The sequence below is a fragment of the Ixodes scapularis genome, unplaced genomic scaffold (assembly GCF_016920785.2).
Source record: "Ixodes scapularis isolate PalLabHiFi unplaced genomic scaffold, ASM1692078v2 PGA_scaffold13__105_contigs__length_92229423, whole genome shotgun sequence".
In the NCBI taxonomy this organism is placed as follows: Eukaryota; Metazoa; Arthropoda; class Arachnida; order Ixodida; family Ixodidae; genus Ixodes; species Ixodes scapularis.
Genome location: NW_024609839.1, coordinates 65,626,996 through 65,650,011, shown reverse-complemented (window position 1 = coordinate 65,650,011; position 23,016 = coordinate 65,626,996). Strand labels below are relative to the sequence as shown.

Here is a 23,016-nt window from a genome sequence, read left to right as displayed (position 1 = left end):
TACTCATCGTCCTCGCAGCCAACCAGTGACTTAGGCTAGGTGGCGCAAGCTACCGCATTAAGATCTAACCATCTAACCATTACCAGAGTGACATCCGTGACATCCACCAGAGCCGACATCCGCTGGACATCCGCGCATCCATCCAGCGCGACTGCCGACCACCCACCACCGCGGCAGGACGAAGTTCGGTTTCTGCTTGCGGCGTTTGGAAGTTGTGTGGGAACAGTCAGCGATGTCGAGGTGGTTAACGTCGGAGCTGGAAGGGTGTCGCGTCCTTTTGCGAACCTACGATGGAGATCGAGAGGGAATCGTCGTCAACGTCTCGTCCGAGACGTCCAGAATCACGCTCAACAAAGGTACTGTTCCATGCGCGTCCAACTTCGCCGCGCGCATTTCTCTTCTCGTAGTGTCTGTTCGTTGGGTGTTTGTTTGTCTTCGCTCACGCGAATTCACAAGAAAACAACTATTTTCGTGAAGAAAATATTATCAAACAGAACTAGACATCTCCAAACGTCTTGTGTTTTCCGTGAAAACGGAAAGAACTGCTGCATCTTTCCCGAAAGATGCAACTGTTCTTTCCGTTTTCTTTGTGTCGCAAAAAAAAAAAAAAAAAAAAAAAAAAAAGTAGCAAATTTGTGTTGCAATTATTGAAGCGAGCCTATGGACTGCAACCAAAACTACATGCGCGAGCTAGCCCGTGCTCCTGGCTTTGGGACGTGCATTTCTAGTGCGAGTGCTCGTAGTCTCGTGCTGTCATATTGAATGGGTTAAAACAGCGCAAAAATACGAAGGACCAGTAAAAGGTAACACACGGACACAGCGCTAGTCTGTGTGTTTCCTTTTACTGGTCCTTCGTCTTTTTGCGGTGTTTTAACCCATTCAATATGACCATCAATCAAATCGCCCACCTTGTTGCTCGTGCTGAAGCGAATCCGGCCAATTCGTCGAAAGCCCATTGGTCGACGGACAACTCGAAGAAGGCCAATTTGTCGAATAGGGCACTTTGTCCTGGGCCAATTCGTAGAGCGAAGAATCGGGCGAAGGTTCCCGTTCGTCGAACTAGGTCGAACGGCCGAAAAGAGTTGCACAGGGTTGTCTACAGTTACCCGGGGACGTTGGAGGTCAACAATGGGACCCTGTTTGCCAGGAATAAAGGATTACAACTTCAGTTCACAGAATTTACAAGGGTCCGGTAGTGAATTGTGAAAATTCGGGTCGTTCAAAATTATAAAAGCCGGGCTCTGCGTGAAGACATTCACTCGACTCAATCATCATGGAATTCGGGAAGACCAAGTGAAGGGCTAATCTTCTGATCCTGGATGGTCATGTAATACTCGTACAGCCAACGCCACCTTGCTGTTGGTGCAGCCACCGTGGCGTACTGGATTTGTCAGCAAAGAAAAGCCTGCAAGGCTACATTAACTAACAACCTTGAAGGCACGGCTATCGCAAGAAGACTATAAAACCTGTTTTCGCCATTATTCTTTCTACAACTTCGCAAAGACAAAATTTGTACGGAACCAGAAAAAGCTCACTTGCAATTATTCGTTTTGACCTACACAATTTTTTGTACATATATTCACAAATTTACAAAAAGGCTACACCAAGGAAGCAGCTAATATTTGTAAATCGTCGCTCTTTTTCTCGATCTCGATAATCATATTTGCATTTGCAAGTCTGCGAATTGTGGCGAGATTTCCTTCTAGGCTTAAGCACATCACTCCAACTTTGTTGGAGTTCTTTTGACGAATATTTTTGCGAACTGGCCACTTCGAAGAGTTTCCCGTTCGACGAATTCGCCTAGTGTGATTTGCCCCATTCAGTGAATTGTTCGTTGACGAATCGGCTTTTGACAAATTCTCCTAGACTTGTGCTGAAGAACGCCTCAAAGCAAGGACCTTGAGCCTTGTCTCGTGCTTGTGGCATTGGCTGCAAGAGAGTGTGCAAATGCAATGCTAAATGAATACTCTATAGAATCACTGGGATACACAAGGAGCATCACCAGCTTTAACAGCGTCCATAAAAAAAAAAATAAAAGTTTACAATGTTGTCGATTTTGAAAAAAAATAAAAACATGAACATTTGCACGTTTTAAGTGGAATTCACCCACTCTTCCGTTAATGCGCTAGTTTTCCTACACTAACTTGACCTTCAGCAATGCACAAGAGTATTGATAATTTTTGAGGTTCATTTTAAAGGTGTAATGAAGGTCGACAACCCTTGAGCCTAAGAGCATGGAGATTTCTAATAAAATTCGGAAATCCGAGAAACCCCGATGCGTTTCAGAAGTGGGCCTGCGTGATCCCCAGGGTGGACAAGCACACTATGTGAAAGGCATTTTGTTGACAGGGGGGTGCATCTGTGCACTGCCTTGCGCTAATAAAGTAGAAACCGCTGCAATTGCTTGAAAAAGCAAAAGCACGACGTTGATAGCACTTGTGAAAAATAACACTCCAAATGTTAGGTGGGCTGATGTAACCAAGAGCTGCAAAACACACAAGCAGTAGCAGCCACCGCACTTTCGTGCACTGCATTTCTTGAGCATTTACGGCGCCCCTCTCCAAAGTGCCACCATGCGGCATCCACGCACACCGGGACCAAGCCTCAGCCTTTGCTTTACACACCACCCCCTCTAGACCACCTTACGGAGAATGGTACGTGAGATTTCTGTGCTGCACCACACAGAAAATAGGACCAATGAGAAAAAACATGCGCTGTGGTGTATCTCAGCGTACGAGCTCGTGCTATGTCACATTTAATTATCTACTTGTGTAGAAATGCCATGTTTTCCACGTTCGGTATGTGCATGAACCAAGGCGGACGTTGATGATGATCCCAAGACGACCGTGAACGTGGTCATCCAACTCAGCTCTCTGACGCGGCGTCACATAGCTCAAAAGGAAAGAAGACTCCAGTTTGGCCGAGTTAGTGCTACACATGGCTTGCACGTATCGTCCTTACACCATGCTGGTGTGCATTCTACTTCTTGCAAAAAAAGAAATGCGTAGTACACAGTTAAAACTGCAAAAGATACATGCTCAGCAGCAAAACCACCACAATGGAAGCTGGTGTGGCGTCTGTACAGGTCACAAAACCACATCGCTCGTGCCTTCGGCTTTGCTTGCACTTATGGTGAAATGGAGCCTTGAGTACATAGACGCTTTAGGCACTCACTAAGTTACAGCCGCCATTGCTGACTTTCTCTAGTCTTACCGAGATACCGAGCCCCTGAAACGGGCATTGACGAGTCTTTACAAAGGCCAATGCTGAGAAGGACACAGTAGAATCTAAAATGGCAATAACCTGACCTGCTATGGTTATGATGAAGTGAAATAATAGGAATAAGGGGAAACAAAGATGGAAGGTGTAAATGTTATGGCGGTGGGCATGCACAGTTGCCTAGGGATAAAAGTCTGTAATCAGCGATCACATAAAGAACAGGTCACTTAAATAGCTGAGATGTATCATGCGGATTCTACAATTGCCACTGGGGTCAATCCATCACTGAGGGGATGTGACTGTGCAGGTTCGCCTTGTGATTATCGGAGCTCTAGGTCACGTGGTGCTGGATTGGCTGTGATAGTTACTCTAGGATAGCTCACGGTATCGGTCGCGATCATATACTCCTGAAATTGAAAGGTAGGCGTGCGGCAGAGCCAGCAAAGCATTGCATCACTACATCCTACGTGCGTTGTCTTCAAACCATTCTCAAGACGTCAGTAATGTCTCTCAGTTCTACGACAAAGCCGCTGGGCAAAGCCGATCTCGGCCGCATCCGGTGCTGCGCGCAGTTTGCTTGACACCGCTTTTTGTGGCTATGAAGCCAATGTATAATTAGCACAGTCCCATATATAATAGGAAGCTATGGCCAAAGCTTTTGGAGTCGTGCACTCGCGCAGCTTGAGCACGGTTCAGATCTGTACACATGCACTTTTCAGTTTTCTGAAATGACATAGAAAGTAAGCTGGATTGGGGCACTGGGTCACTTTGCTCACTGCCGTTGCTCGCTGCATCAGTTTTGAAAGTCTGAGAAAGGCGTGCAGCATTGCACATTGTCACGGCGTCACAACGTCATCTCATCGTCTCAAACAAGCCTCTGAACAACTTTGTCTTCTTCAACAGTATGTTGTCACACTCGAAAGGTGCCAGCTTGTTAATTGAGCCCAAGCCTGACGCTGAGTGTCTGTAGACGCATTGAGTGGACACGACTTCCAGCCGAACGTTGACGCTGCGCTCGATATCAGTGTTAATAACGTAAAAATTGTAACGTGCGGGCTTTGATTATTATAGGTGGGTTTATTTAGACCCAGTCTCTAGACGGCAAAAAAATCGTGCAGTTATTTGGCAAAACCTATTTTGCCCGCACCTGGTGTCAAGCAACGGCGCGAATGCTGTGCACCATTTCCTTGGCACCAGGTAACGTTGCCTGGCACGGATATAGCACAGCTTTCTCTGGCTACCCCAACTGTGACGCCAACGCTTCATGCGCTCGTGCAGTCGCGTAGCTTCGGGCGTCGCTCAAAGCGGTGCGGTACACACGCGCTCTTCACTTAGAAAAAGCTCCCTGCCTCAGCACACTTGCTCATGTTGCACGCAAACAATGAATGCGAAATTGTTAGCGTTTTGATAAGACGCTAATTGTGGTGTACTATGTTTTCTTGTTTTTTTAATGCTTTATTAGCAGTAGTGAGCAAATGCTGGAAGACGATTATACGCCGTTTCTTTGTTTACAAAATGACAGCCCAGAATGCCACGATTTTTCGTCATTTTGAAAAGTGACCAAAGCATATGCCATAGGCATGAACGCCAAGAATCGTACTGGCCAGATGCTTTTTGTTTACAAAACGCTGGGTTGTGACGATTGCACTACTCAGCATGCAATCTTCACAGCTCAGCACAAACATGTTCGTAGATTCCGAAAGCGAGCAAGGCGCGCGCGAACGTATACAAGCGCGGAAAATAGCGTCACGGTCACAAGATATTTTCTACCTACGGCCGTGAGTCGTGCATAGTGTGGTGCTACTCATTACGGGCTCGCATTTAAAGGCTGAACTCAGTAGAGCCAAGCAGAGGTCGGCATTTTAGGTCGCCCTCACTCACCCTCACTTTCACAGCCACACTCACCTAAGCCCCTCACTCACCCTCACCCTCACAGCTGCACTCACCTTCAGCCCCTCACTCACCCTCACAGTCACACTCACCTTCAGCCCTTCACTCACCCTCACTGAACCTCACGCACTCACTGCCCTCACGGCCCTCACGCCCCTCACTCACTCATGGCCCTCACGCCACTCACCGCCCTCACGGCCCTCACCGCCCTCACGCACTCATAGCCCTCACGCCACTCACCGCCCTCACGCCACTCACCGCCGTTGCGGCCCTCACACCCCTCACGCACTAATGACCCTCACGGCACTCAGGCCAGCTTAAGATGGGGCAATTTCGCCCAGAAACTTTACGTCACAACACCAGCAACGCGGGCGGCCCGCGATCACACGCAGCAACCAATTGCTGCAATTTGCCATCGTCATCATAAAATTTTATTTTTCTTGCACTATTTAGACGCAATTATGCGTCATAAACGTGTTTTTATGCATCAAAATCTCGTTAAGAATACTAATGCACCTTTCTGAAACAGTTTATTTCCAAAATACGATCGATTTCAAACCAGAACCAAGTCTTTCGGTGTCATCATTACCGGCACGAAGTATCACGTGAAAATTTTGCGTCCCTGATCGGATGCAGCCGCTTCAAACGTATTCGGATTGCTCCGAGTTGCTTGCTTATTTCGAGCCGGACCCTATCTCAGCAATTCGTGTCGATCTAGGGAAAGCTAGAGAACAACCCGCCATTAACACCAAAATTGCTGAGAAAGATGCTCGATCTGAAGGGGGCCTCACGCACCCACCGCCCTCACGCACTCATGGCCCTCACACACCTCATGCACTCACCACCCTCACGGCCCCCACGCCTCTCATGCCACTCACTGCCCTCACGCACTCATGGTCCTCACACCCCTCACGCACTCACCGCCCTCACACCACTCATGCACTCATGGCCCTCACGCCACTCACCGCCCTCATGGCCCTCATGGCCCTCACCGCCCTCACCGCCCTCATCGCCCTCACGGCCTTCACTCACCCTCACACCCATGAATTTTCCTGGTTCAGAAACTCACTCACCCTCACCCCACCTGTGAAGATGAGGGTGAGTGAGGGCCCTCATGAGTGAGGTTTGCCGAGGTATGGAGCCAAGATTAACAGCAAAATCAGGGGTGGAACGGCTGCGCCATTTGCGCCATTTTGCGCCATACGCATTTGTCTGCGCCATCCTGCGCCATGTTGCGGAAATTGCGCCACAACCAATACCTGGCGCCATTATGCACCAAATCGCAAAACGTGCGCCAAAAAAAAAAATAGTATTTTGTTTTGGTTTCGGTTTCTATCGACTCGATTGGCAACAATGAGCGCGTTTAGCTGGGTCGACCTTGCAATAATTTTATCTCTTTATTCTCCCTGTGTACCCCGAATCTTGAAGCGCGCGAAAGAAATCGGAGGTCTGATTTCAAGCACTACATCACCTGCTACTACTCTTCAACCATAAGCGGCTAAGCAAGTCGGCCGAAGTGAGGTCGAGCCGTTAAGCGTCAGATTGCCTCGGGCTCTGCGGCCCGGGATCCGGACGTCAGCCAGTTAAAAACAAATGGGCAAAAGATTCCTTTTAGTACTTCATTGTTAGAAGCTGGAACCGCATTCCCGCAAGAAAAATCGTGATTTGATAACTTCTGAAACGCGGCCCAATCCGAAACCTTGCCGGCCAGCAGCTCTCACGCAAGCGGTAGATCTGCTCGGCGTACTTTAACCTTGTTCCTTATTGCTTCGAATACGATAACTCCGTTAATCGTAGTCTGCTGCTTCGATATTGAGTTGCCCAATAGGATAAACTCAAAATTTGTTTACCTGTTCCTTCGCGCACCTGCACGCCCGTTGCTTAAGCACGTCACGTGGTTCACACGTATAATTACTATGTCGAGCACGTGTGGGTTTTGCGATAAGCAATGCTGCTTTGCATTCTGAGCTGCTGAAAGCCAGTCAGAAGATATCAAGGGCGCTATCTTCAGAAACATGTGGTTATTCCCTGTTGGTTCTCATTAAGGCTCACACAGTTTCAAGTTTTCGCATCCTTCACAATGTCATCCGATCTAACGAGGTCCCTAACCGTGCACTCGTGTTCATATGTGCTGCTAAGCACAATTGAAATTGCTCCCGTGCTTGACTAAAACTCCAGCTGAAATGCAATGAAAACTAATCTGAGCTGCTCCTAACCTGCTCCGAAATGTAGTTTTAGCTGCTCCCAACCTGCTCCAAAACAGCTGTTTCAGCTGCTCCCGTGGCTGCTCCAAAGTACATTTCGTGAGTTCCACCCCTGCAAAATTTGCACTGCAAAACCTATTTCAACACGTCGCTGCATATTTCGTCTGAAACCAAATTCCATGCGACAAACAAGCGATGAGCGACGCCAAAGACGATACAAGATGACAAGGCTTCAGGTGTATGAACGGCTGCATCTGCATGCAAAACCTAAGTGCACTACCAACACGAAGCAACATGAGCAACTAGGCTGTTCATAAGATATGTTTATGTTTATGTAAAATATGTCTGAGCCAGTCGGATGTCGGAGCCATTTTTTTTTACTATATTGCTCGTGCCCCACTCTGGCCAGTGGCCCCTGACGGTAGTGGCAAACGCTGGGCGAATAAAACTTAGGTTGGTGGCAAACAGCCCGTGGCCCAAGCCCACCCCACTCGTCTGTTCCTGAAAAACTCCGCGCCATCTATGAAAAAAAGGATGCAAATAAATTGTGAGTGAATCCCCCTTAAATGTGAGAAGTTAGCACCAAAGTTAGAACTACATAAAAAAATAAAAAATAAACCCTGCAAAGTTATTTTGATGGTAAAAGAAATAATCTTTTGTGGCTGTGTAAATAGGTTTTCGTTTTTGCTCAAACTGATTGATTGATACACATTTCTGTTTTCTTTATTTTTCAGTTATTGATGTAGACACGGACACTTCAATCAATGGTCTGATGCATTTCTATGGCCAGAACATCAAGTCTTGTAAGTAGACAGGGCCCACTAAGGTCTTGCCCCTTTGTGATCTTTTCATTTCAGCACGTGTCCAGCGGTTCTTTTGCATACCCTCTTTTCGTGCATGCATACTACAGGGTGCCCCTTTAAAAAGCAACTATGCATCACCAAACGCCCATTCTCCGCCCACATATAGTGCTAGCGGTCTGGACCAGGTCCGAAAGTTTCAGAACCGACTGTTATCTCATTCAGAAGTTAAAAGCGATTTCTGAATATTTAAACAAAAAAATGGTCTCTGGTGCCATTCGGCATCATGCATTCGAGAGCTCCGTCGGCCGCCATTTTCCTATTAAAAAGATTTCTGAAAATCGCCTACAACTTTTGAATGAGGTGACGGTTAGTCCTGAAACTTTGGCATCCGGTTTTAAATACTAGTGTTACATTTGGGTAGTAGAATGAGCGTTCGGCGATGCATAGTTTATTTTTGCGGTCAAAAAACCTGTAAATATTTTTTAGGGACACTTTGTACTGTAGTCACTCACAGAATGAAAATGGCAGGGCGTGTCTCTCGAATGCCCGACCTCCAGCATGCTCTTCATGCCTTCTATTGCACTTTGGCCGTGTGCATGCACTCAAGACTCGCGAAATGTTGAAGCATTATAGAAGGTAGAACACTCGTGCAGGATAACTCAAACTTCTTCCTTCTGTTCTCATCCCCCTCAGTGACTACGACAGAAAAATTTGCCCCTCTCCCGCACTACATGGCAAAGGCGGTGGTAACACAGAATGCATTGTACATCGCTTTGCGGCAATATCGCACGGATCAAGTTAAAGGCGTTTTGCGCTTCGATTGGCGCGGACGTCTTCGTGCGTTGCGTCTCTGAAAGGGAGCCCTGCCAGAGCTGGCGCCCCATTAAGGGTGGAATGCGTTGTTTGCATCTCCTGAGACTGTGCGCCTTAACTTTGACCCTGCTGTTCTGCGTTTCGTGATTTCTTCCGGGGCATATGTTTGTTCGCTTCCTCCTCGCCTCCTGCAAAGTCACACTCTCTCTCCAAATGTGCGAGGACACTCGCTGCCATGTGGGGACGTTTTAAAGTCTCTCTTTCCAAGTGGGCTGTTGGCGCAAGACTGGAGAGACCCCGATTTGACACCGAGCGCTTCCACGCTTTTTCCGGCATTCCTTGTTTGTACTGCCGAATTTTCATGTCACACTCGTGCATTAAAGAAAAATGCTAGGAGCCAGCGACAAAACACGTTCTGTGTTAAGATTAGTGTTGTGTAACGGGTTGGACGCTCGAAGCGGGATGCCTGAGACAAACCAAGTTTTCGAGCACGCACTACAATGTTGCCTGTCCAAAGTCCCAACTATCTCAATTTCTGTTTCCGGTTCTGTCATGTGTAATCTGGAAAAGGACCGATGAGGCAATGCTGGAAAAAGCATTCTTTTCCCAGTTCTGCAGACTGATAAATGGTTGGAGCTATAGAGGTACCTTTCAGCTGGTCATCACACAAGCCTCGGCTTCCCATGCTAGATCCCGAGTTGCCGTTGCTATGCCAAATAACGCAGTCAGTTTTTACCGCATCATTTTTCGTTTAAAGGGCAACTCCAGTCGAAGATGACAACAAAATAAATTACTGGTATCGCTTTAGTGGCACGAAATACGATCACAGCCGTAATATTACGTCAAAGTGAAGCCGCACACTCCACTAAAACAGATTTTAAAGATGCGACCAGCTGGTTTTTAGTGGGCGGCAAGTGGGTTAGCTTTTAGTCAAAGAACACTGGCACAGCACCCCCGTGACGTTGGGTCTCGGTGGAGCTGCAGCCGATTAGTTGTGCCGCGTGCCGCAGCACCACGATGACGTCGCATCACAGTTGTACCGCTGATCAGTGTTGCTGTCCCTCTAGCAGATAGTTTTGGTTTTGCCATAGACGCCCGAAACCAAACTTTAAGCCTTGATATTTCTACAACCACACGCAATATCAAGAAAAAACTTATATTCTGTAACTTGGGGACATTGCCTTAGCTGAAAACTGTCGTAATCCCGAATTAAGAAATATTGACCGAAGTTGCTTTTTAATAGAACGTGTGGGATTGGGAGCATATCCAGAATGATTGCATTAGAAAAGTACTTGGACTTAGTGCACTCCGTCTAAACCTTTATTCACATATCCCAAAGTAAGTGTTTTTTTTTTTCCTTCAGACTTCACTCGTGATTCCCAATGTCTTTGCATCTTTTCTAGAAATATTTACTCCCCGTTATAAGGGTGTTGTCGTCACATGCGACGTCTGTCGTGTTGCTTAATTTTTCTTGTTTTACAGGCGTGGTTCTCGACAGCTCCGCTCGCAAGAAGTCGCTACCCGAGAGAGAGTAAGGCACTGCTATTTTTCTGTGTCGGCTGTTTCTAGCAGCCCTTGCGCAAACTCGCGTAATGGTTGCTAAGTCATGACATTCCAGTCTCGCGGCAGTCAACATTTGTCAGCTTGTTCACATGAAACATTGCCAAGCTATGTGTAAAGGAAACCTTGCGACTCACACTTGTTGGAAAAAACACGCAGTGCTCCTCTTGGGATCCCCATGTGTTTTATTCTTTGGCTGCGTTTCCTTGGTCTGGAGGTTTTTCTCCCACACACAAAATAGCAGTTGAGAGTTCAAGCTGTATAATGGAACCTTAGACATATCAACATCCCGGCTTTAAAGCCTACAAAATATTGAGATTTCCCCAGTAATACTATTCTTGCATGTTCCTGGTTCAGATGGCCTTGAGTCGACCCTTTTCAAAAATTCATCAGGCAACACTGGTAGCTACCATATGTTGGGCATCGCTCCCTGCGCAAAGTGTGTGATTGGATCCCATTTTGTGCCGAGCGGTGACATAGTACTCGCGTCGAATACATTTGGATCCGAGTATGCGCCCAGCGTTGACGCAGCTCTCGTGTTCAATGCATGCCCAAAATGTTGCGGCCATGGGGAGGAGGGGTTAAGGGGGGAGTGGGTTATAACTTATAATAATAACAATAATAATAATGCTTCATTATAATATCACCTGATAATAATATTCAAGGCACACATTTCTGTGTTCTTTGCACTTTCCTCCGCAGAGAAGAGGGGCCGCGGCTTCTCAGGGTTCGCCCCGTGCCGGCACATCTCGAGCGCCTCAACGCTTCAATCCACTCTCGCGAATTCATCTGTCACCTATTCGACGGCGACGACTCGGAGATCATCACCAAGGGACGTGTGCAGAGTGAGTCACTCTTCACCCGGTTTTACCTGCAGCGATCGTTGCTAGCTGTTTTGTCGCGATTGGTTTCGCTCCGGTGCTGAAGCTATGGTGCGCTTTTTGCAGTGATGGGATCGCCGGAACATCTGCCCAAGCTTCGCCACCCAATGGCAACGGAGTTTGAAGTGGTGGACCAAGCTGACGTGGCCCTCGACAATGCTGTAAGCACGATAAAAAAAGCTAGGGCTTCGTAAAGCAAAATGTGACTCGTGTAAAAATAGTAAAAAGGTGAAAATAGTGAAAGAAAAAGAGTGCAAGTGTAACTCATAAAATTGTAAAAATAATAAAAAGTAAAATAGCTAAAGGAAAGTAGGGTAACTCATCAAATTGTAAAAGTAGTGAAAGAAAAGTAATGCAAACGTAACTTGAAAGCATAATACAAAGGTGTAAGGCATAATATTTCCGCTAAATGTAGCCGGAAAATGGAATTGATGTACAATTAGACACCAATTCAGCTTCAAGCTTTTAATATTTTATTTTTGGGTTTATGTGTTTTAGCCTTGCTTCCAAAGTTCCAAAGTTGTGGAACGTTCAGCGGATACTGAAACATAGAAGTTCCAGCTCTGCGGAGAGTGAGGTTAGGTTGCCCTGAACCAAAATCCGAATCTTGATGGCTTTTAAGCTCACATTTTGTTTGCTCTCCCCTGGTGGAAACTCTAAATGGGTATGCTGACAAAATCTGCTAAGTCAAAGCCACTAAGCAGACATCCTTGTGGCTAGAAAGGGCATACGACTTTCCTGGACGGACAGATTGAGTGGCTGCAGCTTTTCTTAACTGCAGGCTTAAAAGAATCTGAGCCTGTGAAGCATTCAGAAATGAGAAATTTGAAGCAGCTCTTTAAATGGCCTTTCAGAGTTTGTTCAGTGAGAGCAGTTTACGAAATTACGGTCCAAATGATGACTGCAACTTACTGTTTTCCCCTTCTACACTCCAAAGCTGTCTGCCATCAATCGAGAAGCATCGATTGCAGTCGGCTTCGAAGGCAGTCCAGTGGGAAGGAACGGATGCCTCTCGGTACTCGCGGTAAGGTCCTTTTTTTATACCTCTTCTCTAAGCAAAAAAAAATAAGTTGGTCAATGTCTATTTTTTTCTTACTCCCTCCTGATGTTTTCTGCTCTGGCTCTCGAAATTTCACGGTACTGATGCTGCATCTACATACAGCACAATGGTGACAGGCTTAATGAGCATTTTTCCAGTAGGCTTCTGTACATGCGTACAGCCCCTTTCCTGGCCTCGCTTCCTGCTGTCACCATTTTTGCAGGGCAAAGTTCCTGTCGATCAACATATTCAGCACCTATCTTTTTGCATATTTCATCTTTTTTGCCCATTCTTGTTTGATTATACACTAGTATGGGTCACAAAAGGCAATAAAGATCAATACAACACCAGAATGCAAATGTATTCTGACGGGCAGAGGCAAGTTGGGCTGCCTTTCATTTGTAGTTCGAAGACAACTCCGCAGACAGCACTCGTTACTGGAAAAGGTTCATTGTTTGTAATAGACCGCAGTAGTACTATAGAACCTTTTCGGAGATTTCGAAATGATGCATAGTTTATGTGCGGCCGCCATTAGTTGGTCATGCATCATGAGCCTGGATTGGACACGAGCGCTTCGTCGGCATTCAGACTGTACTTGGATCAAAACGCATTCCACACGAGTGCTGCGGCTGTGCTCGGCACATACTCTGAACCAATCATGGGCTTCACGCTGGAAGCATTGAAACCAACTAAAGGCGGCTATGGATAATCTATGCATCATTTTAGCAATTTCAGAAAGGGTCTATTCAGTGTGATCCTTGTATGCTTCGACGCCAGGTGGCGACGTTGTCTGATCGTGCCGCGTCTCGATTATCAGGTTGTCGCAGGAACCAAGGTGTTCATCTTTGACGTGTTGACCTTGAAGGACGCCCTGTTTGACAAGGGGCTGCGCCAAGTTCTGGAGTCAAAGGCCATTGAAAAGGTAATGCGCTACACTGTTGTTGGCCGACTGAGGTGAATACCAACTACGTCGAAGTGAGAGTAGTCACTACCTTAAGTTGAGTCTCGGTTTATGCTAGGTGACTGCATTAGAGCGTGCCCTGCATTATCCTCTTCTGTCCTTCGGAGAATGGGAGCTTTGTAGTTGTCCTGCGCAAAATATTTCCGAGGTTATTTTTTTACAGTCTCGATATCCGTACTGTTGATCTCACTTATGCTACAGTCTGTTGTGTGTTTAGAATGACAGGATGAGCTCTCCCCACGAAGCTCTCTGCTCGCCATCATTGATGGTTTCCCCCTCTCCATTGTTTGCTCTGTTAAAATGAAAAGAGTAGAGGGCTCTCGTAGGAGGAGTTTGTCCTGCTGTTCTTAACCTGCAGTAGATTATGCTATTTAGTATGTTATTACCTTGAACTGGTTCAGTGGTTTGAACAGCGTGTTTTTCTCCTCCCACTGCCGCCGCTTTACAAGTTCTCAGGGTAGTCAAGCGCATGCGACCGCGTTTATTTAGAGATTTACCTAGCTGTGAGGCACTGCTGATGTCACCCATATCAATGTGCGTTTCTCTAAAACTACTACCTCGATTATGCACTCTTGGTTGGCTAAAAATCTTGTGCATGCTAATTTTTTCGATATAGATGAAGTACTACTTGACATTTTGAAGCATGCTGGTAACCTTCCAGGAATAAAAGAAAAGCAACAAAAAAAGGTGCATCTTTTTATTGTTGCTTTCCTTTTATTTCCATGAAGTACCGTTCAGTGCCTTGCAAAGAAGCAGCCATTCTCATTCTGTTTTGAGGCATTGTATTAACTTGTCTCAGAAGTTCGAGGATGTTTCTTGCGTTCTGTCTTACGTTGATACAGTCATTTTTACAAGAATGCGCTTTGCCCCATGTTTCTCTCCAAGCTCGACTTCGAGAAAATTTTCCCGTCTTCCTCCGCCCTTAGGTGATCCACGGCTGTCGTCACCTGTCGGACTGCCTTTACCACAAGTTTCGGGTTCAACTCGACAACGTGTTCGACACTCAGGTGCGCCCAGCTCCTGTGTTCTTTGCTTGTGACGTCTGAGAGTGTGGCCTAAACCGAGAATAGCGAGTTTCAGTACGTCATTCCTATAACGATATCCGATGCTCCGCCCAAGCCGTTACGCATTTGTCGTATCATTAGCAGAGCTATTGGTGCAATCTACCTAAACTCCGATGACACGATTGCGATGGAGATGCCAACGTAAACATTACCAGATATAAGGCAGTTTGCAAGTCGCGAGGAACGGTTTTTCGTCTTCCAGAAACAATAAAACGGTCCGTGGCAAAGTGAAATGACTTCGCCCGAGCTTCCCGACACCGAACCTCGGGGTGTCCCTTTTCGAGTCGTACGATTGTCACTAGTTGCACCCGCTTTGCGCTAATCACCAAAATGGCGGTGCCCCTGAGAAAATTGATGCGCGGAGCGTCGCTGCTCTAGTTGTGGCTTGTTTCGTGGCTCTAGGTAGGACGATGTGCTTGAATCTTTGCGTGTTTTAGGACTGCACTGGGGCTACACTTACTTGATTTCTTTTGCTCAGGTGGCCGACCTGTTCATACACTACAACCGACTTGGCAACGACCGCGGCGGCTGCCGGCTGCCTTCTTTCGTGCGTGGGGTGCAACAGTGCCTCAGGCACTTCTTGCACCTGAGCCATGACCAGCTCAAGTACACCCGCTCCCGCCAGAACCAGCCGGAGGTGAGTGTTGTCGGCGGAGTCGTCGCCCTCCCATTTCATTCGGTGTCGGAAACGTCACTTTCAAACTTTTTCGGCGGAGTGTTGCAAGCCCAGCGGATGTATGGGGTGCGTGTATCCGAGGCTATGCCGAGGCGCCTGTAGGGCGGTTTTAGAGATCCTCGAAAGGTTCGTTGGCGCAAGCAGTTGAGGGATGCGAGCACTTTGTCGCTGCATTTGTGGTTGTCATGCCACAGCCTCTCGTTTCATCTGTTTCACGGTAGCTTTAGGGGCACACATACTGCGGTATGGTAGTCAATTGGGTTAATTGCTAATGTGTCATTGAGAATAAGAGTGGCGCTAAAAAGACGAAGGGAACAATATGCCGCGGGGCAACTGTAGAAAGAAATGCTACTCATGCAAAAACGTGCAACTTGTATAGACCGAAGCATGCACCCTGCCAGCAGTGGCACACCGCAGCGGCGTGACATTGGAGCCACACACACATCAGACTTTTGCGAAAACGTCTGTTTATAGGTGGCGTGACATGTACACCGGTGTGACTCGTGGACCGGAAAATGCGTACTGCTAACGCATTCTGCGTACAAGACGCTTGTGCGGCAGATAAAAAAGAATGCTTGTTTTTACTGCGATTCCACCGTCTGCAAGGGTTCTGCATACCACCCGCAGGGGGAACTGACGGTGTGGCACCAGCGGCCCCTGTCTCTGCGACAGCTGGATGCCCTGGTCAAGGACGTGGCCTTCCTGCCCGAGCTGCGCCGCGTCTGCCAGGAAGAGTTTGCCTCGGGCTTCTGGAGGGGTGTCCGCTACAACCTCTGCCTCAACCGGGACCTCGATGCCCAGGAGCTCGAGTACGCCCCGCCGGTGAGTGGGTGCACCTGCCAGTCCTTCGCTGGGAGCATTGCGTGACTTGTTCGAGGCCCAGGATTGCTGGAGATGGCTCGTAGCCTTTGTCTTCAGTCGGCTTCAAGTGCCGATGGTGTTCGTGGGATTCTGCTCAGGACTTAAAGGGGTTCTGCAATAAAATTCTAGCGCCTATTTTATTGCCTAGATGTCAACCATGTTCTAACCGCACCGCTGAGACACCGAAACATTCTTTAAAATGAATAAACCGAATGTGGCTTTGCCAAACTACCCATAAATGCAGTGCCGGTCTGTGAAAGTATGATGAAGAGCTGCTTGCGTGTGAGCCCTGTCGAACTTGGCCAAGCCGAATTATCCCCTCTCTCCCGCGCATATTTGACTCCTGTGGGTAGCGGCTAATCCCAAACGGCCAGGTTGTAACGTGTATGAGTTAGCCAAGTGACGAAGCTAGCAAACAGTGCCAATGTCCCTGTTCCTTGGCCATGAAGAAAGACGTGACATCACAAAAGCCGGAGGCGCCGGATCTCCCGATATGCATTGTGCTCTCCGACGGCTGATCTTCGAGTGCGTTTGGAACAAAAAAATGTGGCCATCCGTTTGAAATGCAAGCGTGCGATTGTTGTTAGCAGATTTTGTGGATCATCTTTAGCTAATTTCTGAACATGATAGCAGGGGTGGAACGGCTGCGCCATTTGCGCCATTTTGCGCCAGACGCATATGTCTGCGCCATCCTGCGCCACAGCCAGTACCTCGCGCCATTATGCGCCAGATAGCAAAACGTGCGCCAAGAAACTTTTTATTTTGTCTTGGTTTCGGTTTTATTGACTCGATTGGCAACAATGAGCGCGTTCAGCCTGGTCGGCCTTGCAAATCCTTTGTTCTGTTTATTCTCCCTGTGTATCCCGAGTCGGAAGCGGGCGAAAAAACTCGGATTCTAAGCGCCACACCACCTGCGACTGGATTGTTATTCTTCAACCATAATTAACGGTTAAGCAAGTCGGCTGAGGTGAGGTCGAGTCGTTAAGCGTCAGATTGCCTGAGGCTCTGCGGCCCGGGATCCGGACGTCAGCCAGTTGAAAACAAATGAGCAAGATATTCCTTTTAGTACTTCATCGTTAGAAGTTGGAACCGCATTCTCGCAAGATAAATCGTGATTTGATTGAACTGAAACGCGGTCCGATCCGAAACCTTGCCGGCCAGCAACTCTTTTGCGAGTGATAGATCTGCTCGGCGTACTTTAACCTTGCTCCTGCTTATCGCTTCAAATACGATAACTTCGTTAATCGTAGTCTGCTGCTTCGTAATCGAGTTGCACAATAGGATAAACGCGAAATTTGTTGCCCTGTTCCTCCGTGCAACTGCACTTCCATTGCTTGCGCACGTCACGGGGTTCGCACATATAATTACTATGTCAAGCACGTGTGGGTTGTGCGATAAGCAGTGCTGGTTTGCATTTTGAACAGCTGAAAGCCGCTCGGAAAATATCAAGGACGCTATCTTGAGAAACAGGGTACTGGCTTTTTGATTCTCATTAAGGCTCACAAAGTTTCAAGTTTTCGCGTCTGTTACACTGTTATCCCATCTACCTAGGTCCCTAACCATTCATGTTCATATGTTCTGCTAAGTACGATTGAAATTGCTCCCGTGCTTGTCTAAGACGCAAGCTGAAGTGCAATGAAAACCGATCTGAGCTGCTCCTAGCCTGCTCCAGAACGTAGTTTTAGCTGCTCCCAACCTGCTCCAAAACAGCTGTTTCAGCTGCTCCCGTGGCTGCTCCCAGGTACATTTCATGAGTTCCACCCCTGTGATAGGTATATTTCAGTTTTCATTCCAGTATACTTTTAAGGTTGGTTCGTACGTTCGAGTTTGATTGGCTACATTCCATCTGCTTTGCGACGAGAAAGCACACTGCTGCCACCTGTTGGGTACCCCTGGAACACTTCCGATCTGCTTATAACTAGACTGAATGTTTTGCAGTATTTGAGAGATCAAATCTACGGATTGTCTACAAGAAACGGTTGCCTTGAACATTGCCAGTGTTATTTGTAAAGGGAAGCTGAAGAGGTTCTTGAAGAAAACGAGTTAGGGGTGAATGCTACGGTTTTACCCCGCGAATCTGAGTGTCACGTCTGTCGTCCCCAAAGGAACTGAACGCGAGAAAACACAAAACACAGTTGTTACGTCATGCTAGGATCTTTTGGCCGCCAAGTGCGTGTCACTTGTGTGGTCGGCGTGTGCAATTGCAAGTTTGCCAGGTATATTCTCCCACACCGACACCAACCGCGACGTCTTTTTCGTACGCTATTGAAAGTGGCGAGAGTGCATGTGCATAGCCTTGATAGGCATTGAAGATGCGCGAGAGCGGAGATTCCGAAAACTCCTTTTATGACGTCGCGCTCCGGGAAGGAGGGGGCTTCGGCGGTACTTTGAAAATGGTTTCCTGCAGCCTCCGTGCACAAAGTTGAAAAATAATCTCGGTATTTGTGATCGTGGAAGGAACAAAGACGATTTAAGTGTTTTTCCTCAAATCACAACCGCTTCAGTTTTCCTTTAATTCCACGGTGAAAGAACGATGCATAAAAAACTCTGAACTATACGCAGACCGGACGTGCTCCAGTCCGTTTCCTCCGTAGTAAACAGTCCCAGGCAGTTCTAAAGCACCTATCACACTCAAACTACAATGTGTGAACCAGTCTTGAACGACCGCAGCTGCAGATTTGAGGGGGCCGCAATTTTTGGTTCAGTTTCCCAATCCGCTCGTGGAAACTCGAGGTGCGCCGCGGTTGTGCAGGAACACATTGTGCCCCCTGGTCTCAAGGACGTCTTCAACCGCAACGCAAACTTCCTCAACGGGCGATCCAACTCCCACGGGTACCGGGAAGAGGAAGGGGGCAGAGAATTCTACGGTTACCACGACAGCGGGAGAGGTGAGTGTCACGTGCCGCTGAAAACCGAGCGAGCAGGGAGAGTTATTTGCAATTAAAGCTTCCGGAAGAGCGTCTTGAATAGGCTGGTTGGTTTTGAGGCTTGCCACTGACGTTCGCAAAGGGGGCGGAGAAAGCGTTGCGATGCTGAGCCTTAAGGGGTACTATTCACACAGGAGATGCTTTTTGGGGAGGGATATGTGCGACGTCGGTGATCGAGGGAACCAGCAAGGCTCCCTCCCCGAATCCAGCATTCGCACTAACGGCAGGAAGCCGAGAAAAAATGTCAGCGTTGTCAGACGCATTTAGCGGTTGCATTAACGAGAACAGGGCCCGGGTCTCACTGACGAGAGTGGAGAAAGGGAGATGTACACAAAACTGCGATACGCGTTTATGGCAGCAGCGCTGTTAGATGCAGGAGACAACAAGCCACTTCCTGTCGAAAGAAAGATGCTTCTTGAATGGGTAGGTGCAACACAAAGGATGCGGAATCGAAAACCAGTTGTACAAGGAGCGTCTCGAGGACGGCATTGAGAAACATGGAAGACTCCTTCGAGTGCCTCGGACGACTTGCGCAACAGCGCAAGCCACGGGTTGGGCATCCCGATGCCACTGCTGGCATCTCGCCGAGCAAAATCTGCAAGGTTGCTAGATGCGCCAACAACATACCGCCAATCGCAAAGGGACAGCACGCAAAGGCAGGGAGTGTTTTGTGCAGCCCGAACAAAAGCTTCCCGATCCCCCTGGGATGTCTACGTCATCGCGGCTTCACGTAAAAGCGCGACGCCATTACCACGTGATGCGCATCCGAGGGAACAAAGAAAGGGATTTTCCCCTGTGTGAATATGCCTTTAGATACGGTGTCGGGGGGCTCGGGCGATAACGGTGCGCACCGTCACGGACCGCTTCAACGATTCTGGGGAGTGATGAACCATTTCCTGCGATTTAGAATAAATCTCCAGATGACAGGCACCAAGATGGCCAAAGTGTCGTTTCCGTAAGCGAAACTTAGTCAGTGACTCTAGGTTCAACCATGCTTGCAGGTGGCAGTCGCGGCAGCTTCTGGCAGCGACCCAAGCGCGGTTTCTCCCGCTACACGAACGGAGGCCAGCACAATGGCTACGGCCAGGAAACGAACGGGCATGGCTGCGATTGGAACAGCGGTCTGTTCCACCGCGTGAACCGGCGTTTCCCTCCTGAGCAAGACAACGAAGAACGTGCTGCGGGAACCGAAGATTCCATCCTGCACCTCGGACTCCGTAACGGACTGGCGGGACTGTCCCTGAAGAACAACCAAGTGTCGTCCAAAGCTCCTCTGGAGGCCAGCGGTAAGTTTTTAAACAGAATGTGTCGTATGGCCGGCACCTAACAGTGTCCAGTTAGCTGCGGGCAGCGGAATTCGACGGGCCGAGTGGCAGCTGAAGGTTGACGCAGCGCTCGTCTGTTCACAGATTGGACATTGGTGCCAACCAAACCTTTACTCTATGTTCCTCCTGGGGGGGGTAAAACATTAAAACATCACACGTTCAGGCATACAGCATTCAGGCATTTCTCTTAACGAGGGTTGTCACCTTTTATTTGCTGATTTTAAGAAACTCTCATTTGCCTTGACTGGCAGCCAAAGAGCCCCTCCCAGTCTTGTCATCGGTGCAATACAACAGTGCAGATGCTTACAGTCCTGGTAAACAATAATGCACATACTGTAGTCACTGACAGGACTAGAATGGCCGGTGCGCTTTGTGTGCAGACGCAAACTTGAGGCTCACGAGGCATCGAAGTGTTATCGATGGTAGGAAACTCTCGCTGGAGGAACTCGCTGCTTTTGTCATTCTGTCAGTGACAATAGGGAGTGCTTGGCTCAAAGTTATGCATCAGTGGGCGGCTCAGGTCTGTTAAAATAGTTTTTAAACTAGAGAGACATTTTACTTGGGGACTTAAAGCTGCCCATTATAATTAACCATGGTTCCAGGTGTACCAGAACCATTGACGACTCCAGAGGTCAACAGCGTTCAACGGCCTTCCAGCAATAACTCTGCCTGGGGAGGCCAGGTTACTTCGACCACTCATCCGCACTTCGAATCGGCCGAAGTTAGCAGATCAGCCAAAGCGAGCGGATCAGTCGAAGCAATCGTTGCGAAGACGGATCACGTGGTTCGGAACGCGGAACGAGCTCCGAGCGCAACCTCCGACTGGGGAATGAGGGAGATTTCCTCGACAACTCACCTGCGCTTCCGTCCGGCCGACCTGAACGTCGCGAAGATGGCGGAGTAACAAGCGCGACATTTCATTTCGTCCCAGCCCAAGTTGGGTTCATCAGGTCCCGTGTTCATCTCTTGTCATAGTCATGAGTTAAAGAAAGTCAATAAATGAAGATACAACTATATACCCAGTTCACTGGTAGTCCAATTTATCAATGCGGAATGTGTTTTGCGAGTCGTTTTCTATGAGAAAATTGTCACGCATGAGCGTTGTGAGAGAGCCAGCGAGAGCTGTTTGATGTTGTATCATGACAGCTCGCCTCAATGCTCTCCAGCGTCGTGCAAGAGCCATACGAGGTGGCGTCTGTGAAAGCAATAGCTGTGGCACGTTGGCACAATGGTGTCGTCTCGTAACCGAGCACGGTATGCGACGACACCATTTTTCCCACATTACGCAAACCATGCTACAGCTGTTGGTATTACTTTGCACATTGACGGGAAAGCCTGCGCCGGCTCAAGCGAAGGTTTTCCTGGTGTTGTTGAGCGGCGAAGGAAGGGAGTAACGTTGAATTTCAGCGATGAGCGGAGAGAGTGACGCACGTGGAGAAGTGAGGCGAAGCTGTGCTAGGTGATGAGTTTTGGCAGAGCATCTTTTACGTATAGAGTTGCTTTCGAGAAGTAGCGCTGTTAGAGCAAAATCGGACGTGGTGCTTGTTAGGAGAGGCATGCAGTTCCATGCCTCACCACAAGATGGCGCCACGGCGCATCGCGAGGACGCCTTCCGCGGGACTCTAGAGATGGCGCACGGGATGCGGTGGCTCTGGGGGAGAGCGGGGAGAAAAGGGACGGACGCAGGATGGCGAGGGGAGCGCGCGGTGCAGCGCGAGTGCTCCGGAATAAAGCAGTTCCGGTTATGAGCGTGCCTTTGTTCTGAACCCGAAAGCGTAGCTAGCGTGGAAGCTCGCTGGGCCCTGACAAGTGGGGGCTCGTCCTCTGAACTCGAACTACCCTGCTAGACCAACGGCAAGTCCTGCGAGGCAGTTTTACGTCCTCATCTCGCCAGCACGCCGACATGAGCACGAACAACGTGGTCAGCGAACTGCTGGCCCAGACGGACGGCAGTGCCATGGACCGGGAGCGATTGTCTTCGTGTGTGCGGGACGTGCTCCTGAACACACCGTTACAACAGGACACCGATGCGCGCACGCAGGAGCCGACGCCTTGGAAGTGCGGTAACATCCAGTTGCCGAAATTCATCGGCTATGAGGACAGGCAGAGCCCGACGGACTTCCTCGACAAGTTCGAGAATTTCTGCCTGGTTACGGGCGTTCCGGACAGCAAGCGCGTCCGGCAGGTCCTCCCGGCCGCACTGGAGGGCACAGCGAAGCTTTGGTGGCGCTTTGCGGGAGGCTTCGAAGACTGGGAGACCTTCGTGAAGGAGTTCCACGCCGAGTTTGCGTCTGTCGATTACAAGCATCGGCTGAAGGAGGAACTCGACCGACGCACACAGCACCCGCAGGAAAACTTGCGCCACTTCATCCACGTCATTGCCGAATTTTACGACAGGATCGGCGAGACGGTGTCCGACGAAGAGAAGGTGAGACGTGTCAGGCGTCAGATGCACCCAAAATTTCAAGACTTGTGCGAAGGGCTTACGTTCGCGAATCTGCGTGAGTTTGCGAAGGAAGCCGGCGGCGTCATGGAGCGTGCATGGCACCGCCTCAAGTACGTTCCGCCGCCGCCAAGAACGGACCAAGTTGCCAAGGACCTCGCTTTTGCGGAGCTGCACCCCACAGTGCCCAACCAGTGCCCTCCATCCACGCTCGCTGCCGTGAGTGCTGGGGTGGCCCCTCAGCCATGGTGGCCCCTGCATTTAGCAGCAGTGCAGTCATCTTACTGCAAGGACCAGATGTGGGTTCCAACCACAATGCCCTGCCAGCCAGCACCGCAACTGCCACCACA

The 23,016-nt window shown here is 48.8% G+C and overlaps 1 protein-coding gene across 1 annotated transcript; it reads left to right on the top strand.

Moving 5' to 3' along the window:
• Window positions 1-130: 130 nt before the first annotated feature.
• On the top strand, window positions 131-21,239 carry LOC8026324 (piRNA biogenesis protein EXD1). Its single transcript, XM_002403247.5, has 13 exons — window positions 131-356; window positions 8,048-8,116; window positions 10,412-10,460; window positions 11,192-11,334; window positions 11,437-11,531; window positions 12,308-12,394; window positions 13,227-13,331; window positions 14,297-14,377; window positions 14,913-15,071; window positions 15,738-15,932; window positions 18,724-18,859; window positions 19,900-20,184; window positions 20,826-21,239. Exons 1-13 carry the CDS (start codon window positions 233-235, stop codon window positions 21,125-21,127), a joined length of 1,830 nt encoding a protein of 609 aa, XP_002403291.3. The 5' UTR covers window positions 131-232; the 3' UTR covers window positions 21,128-21,239.
• Window positions 21,240-23,016: the final 1,777 nt, after the last annotated feature.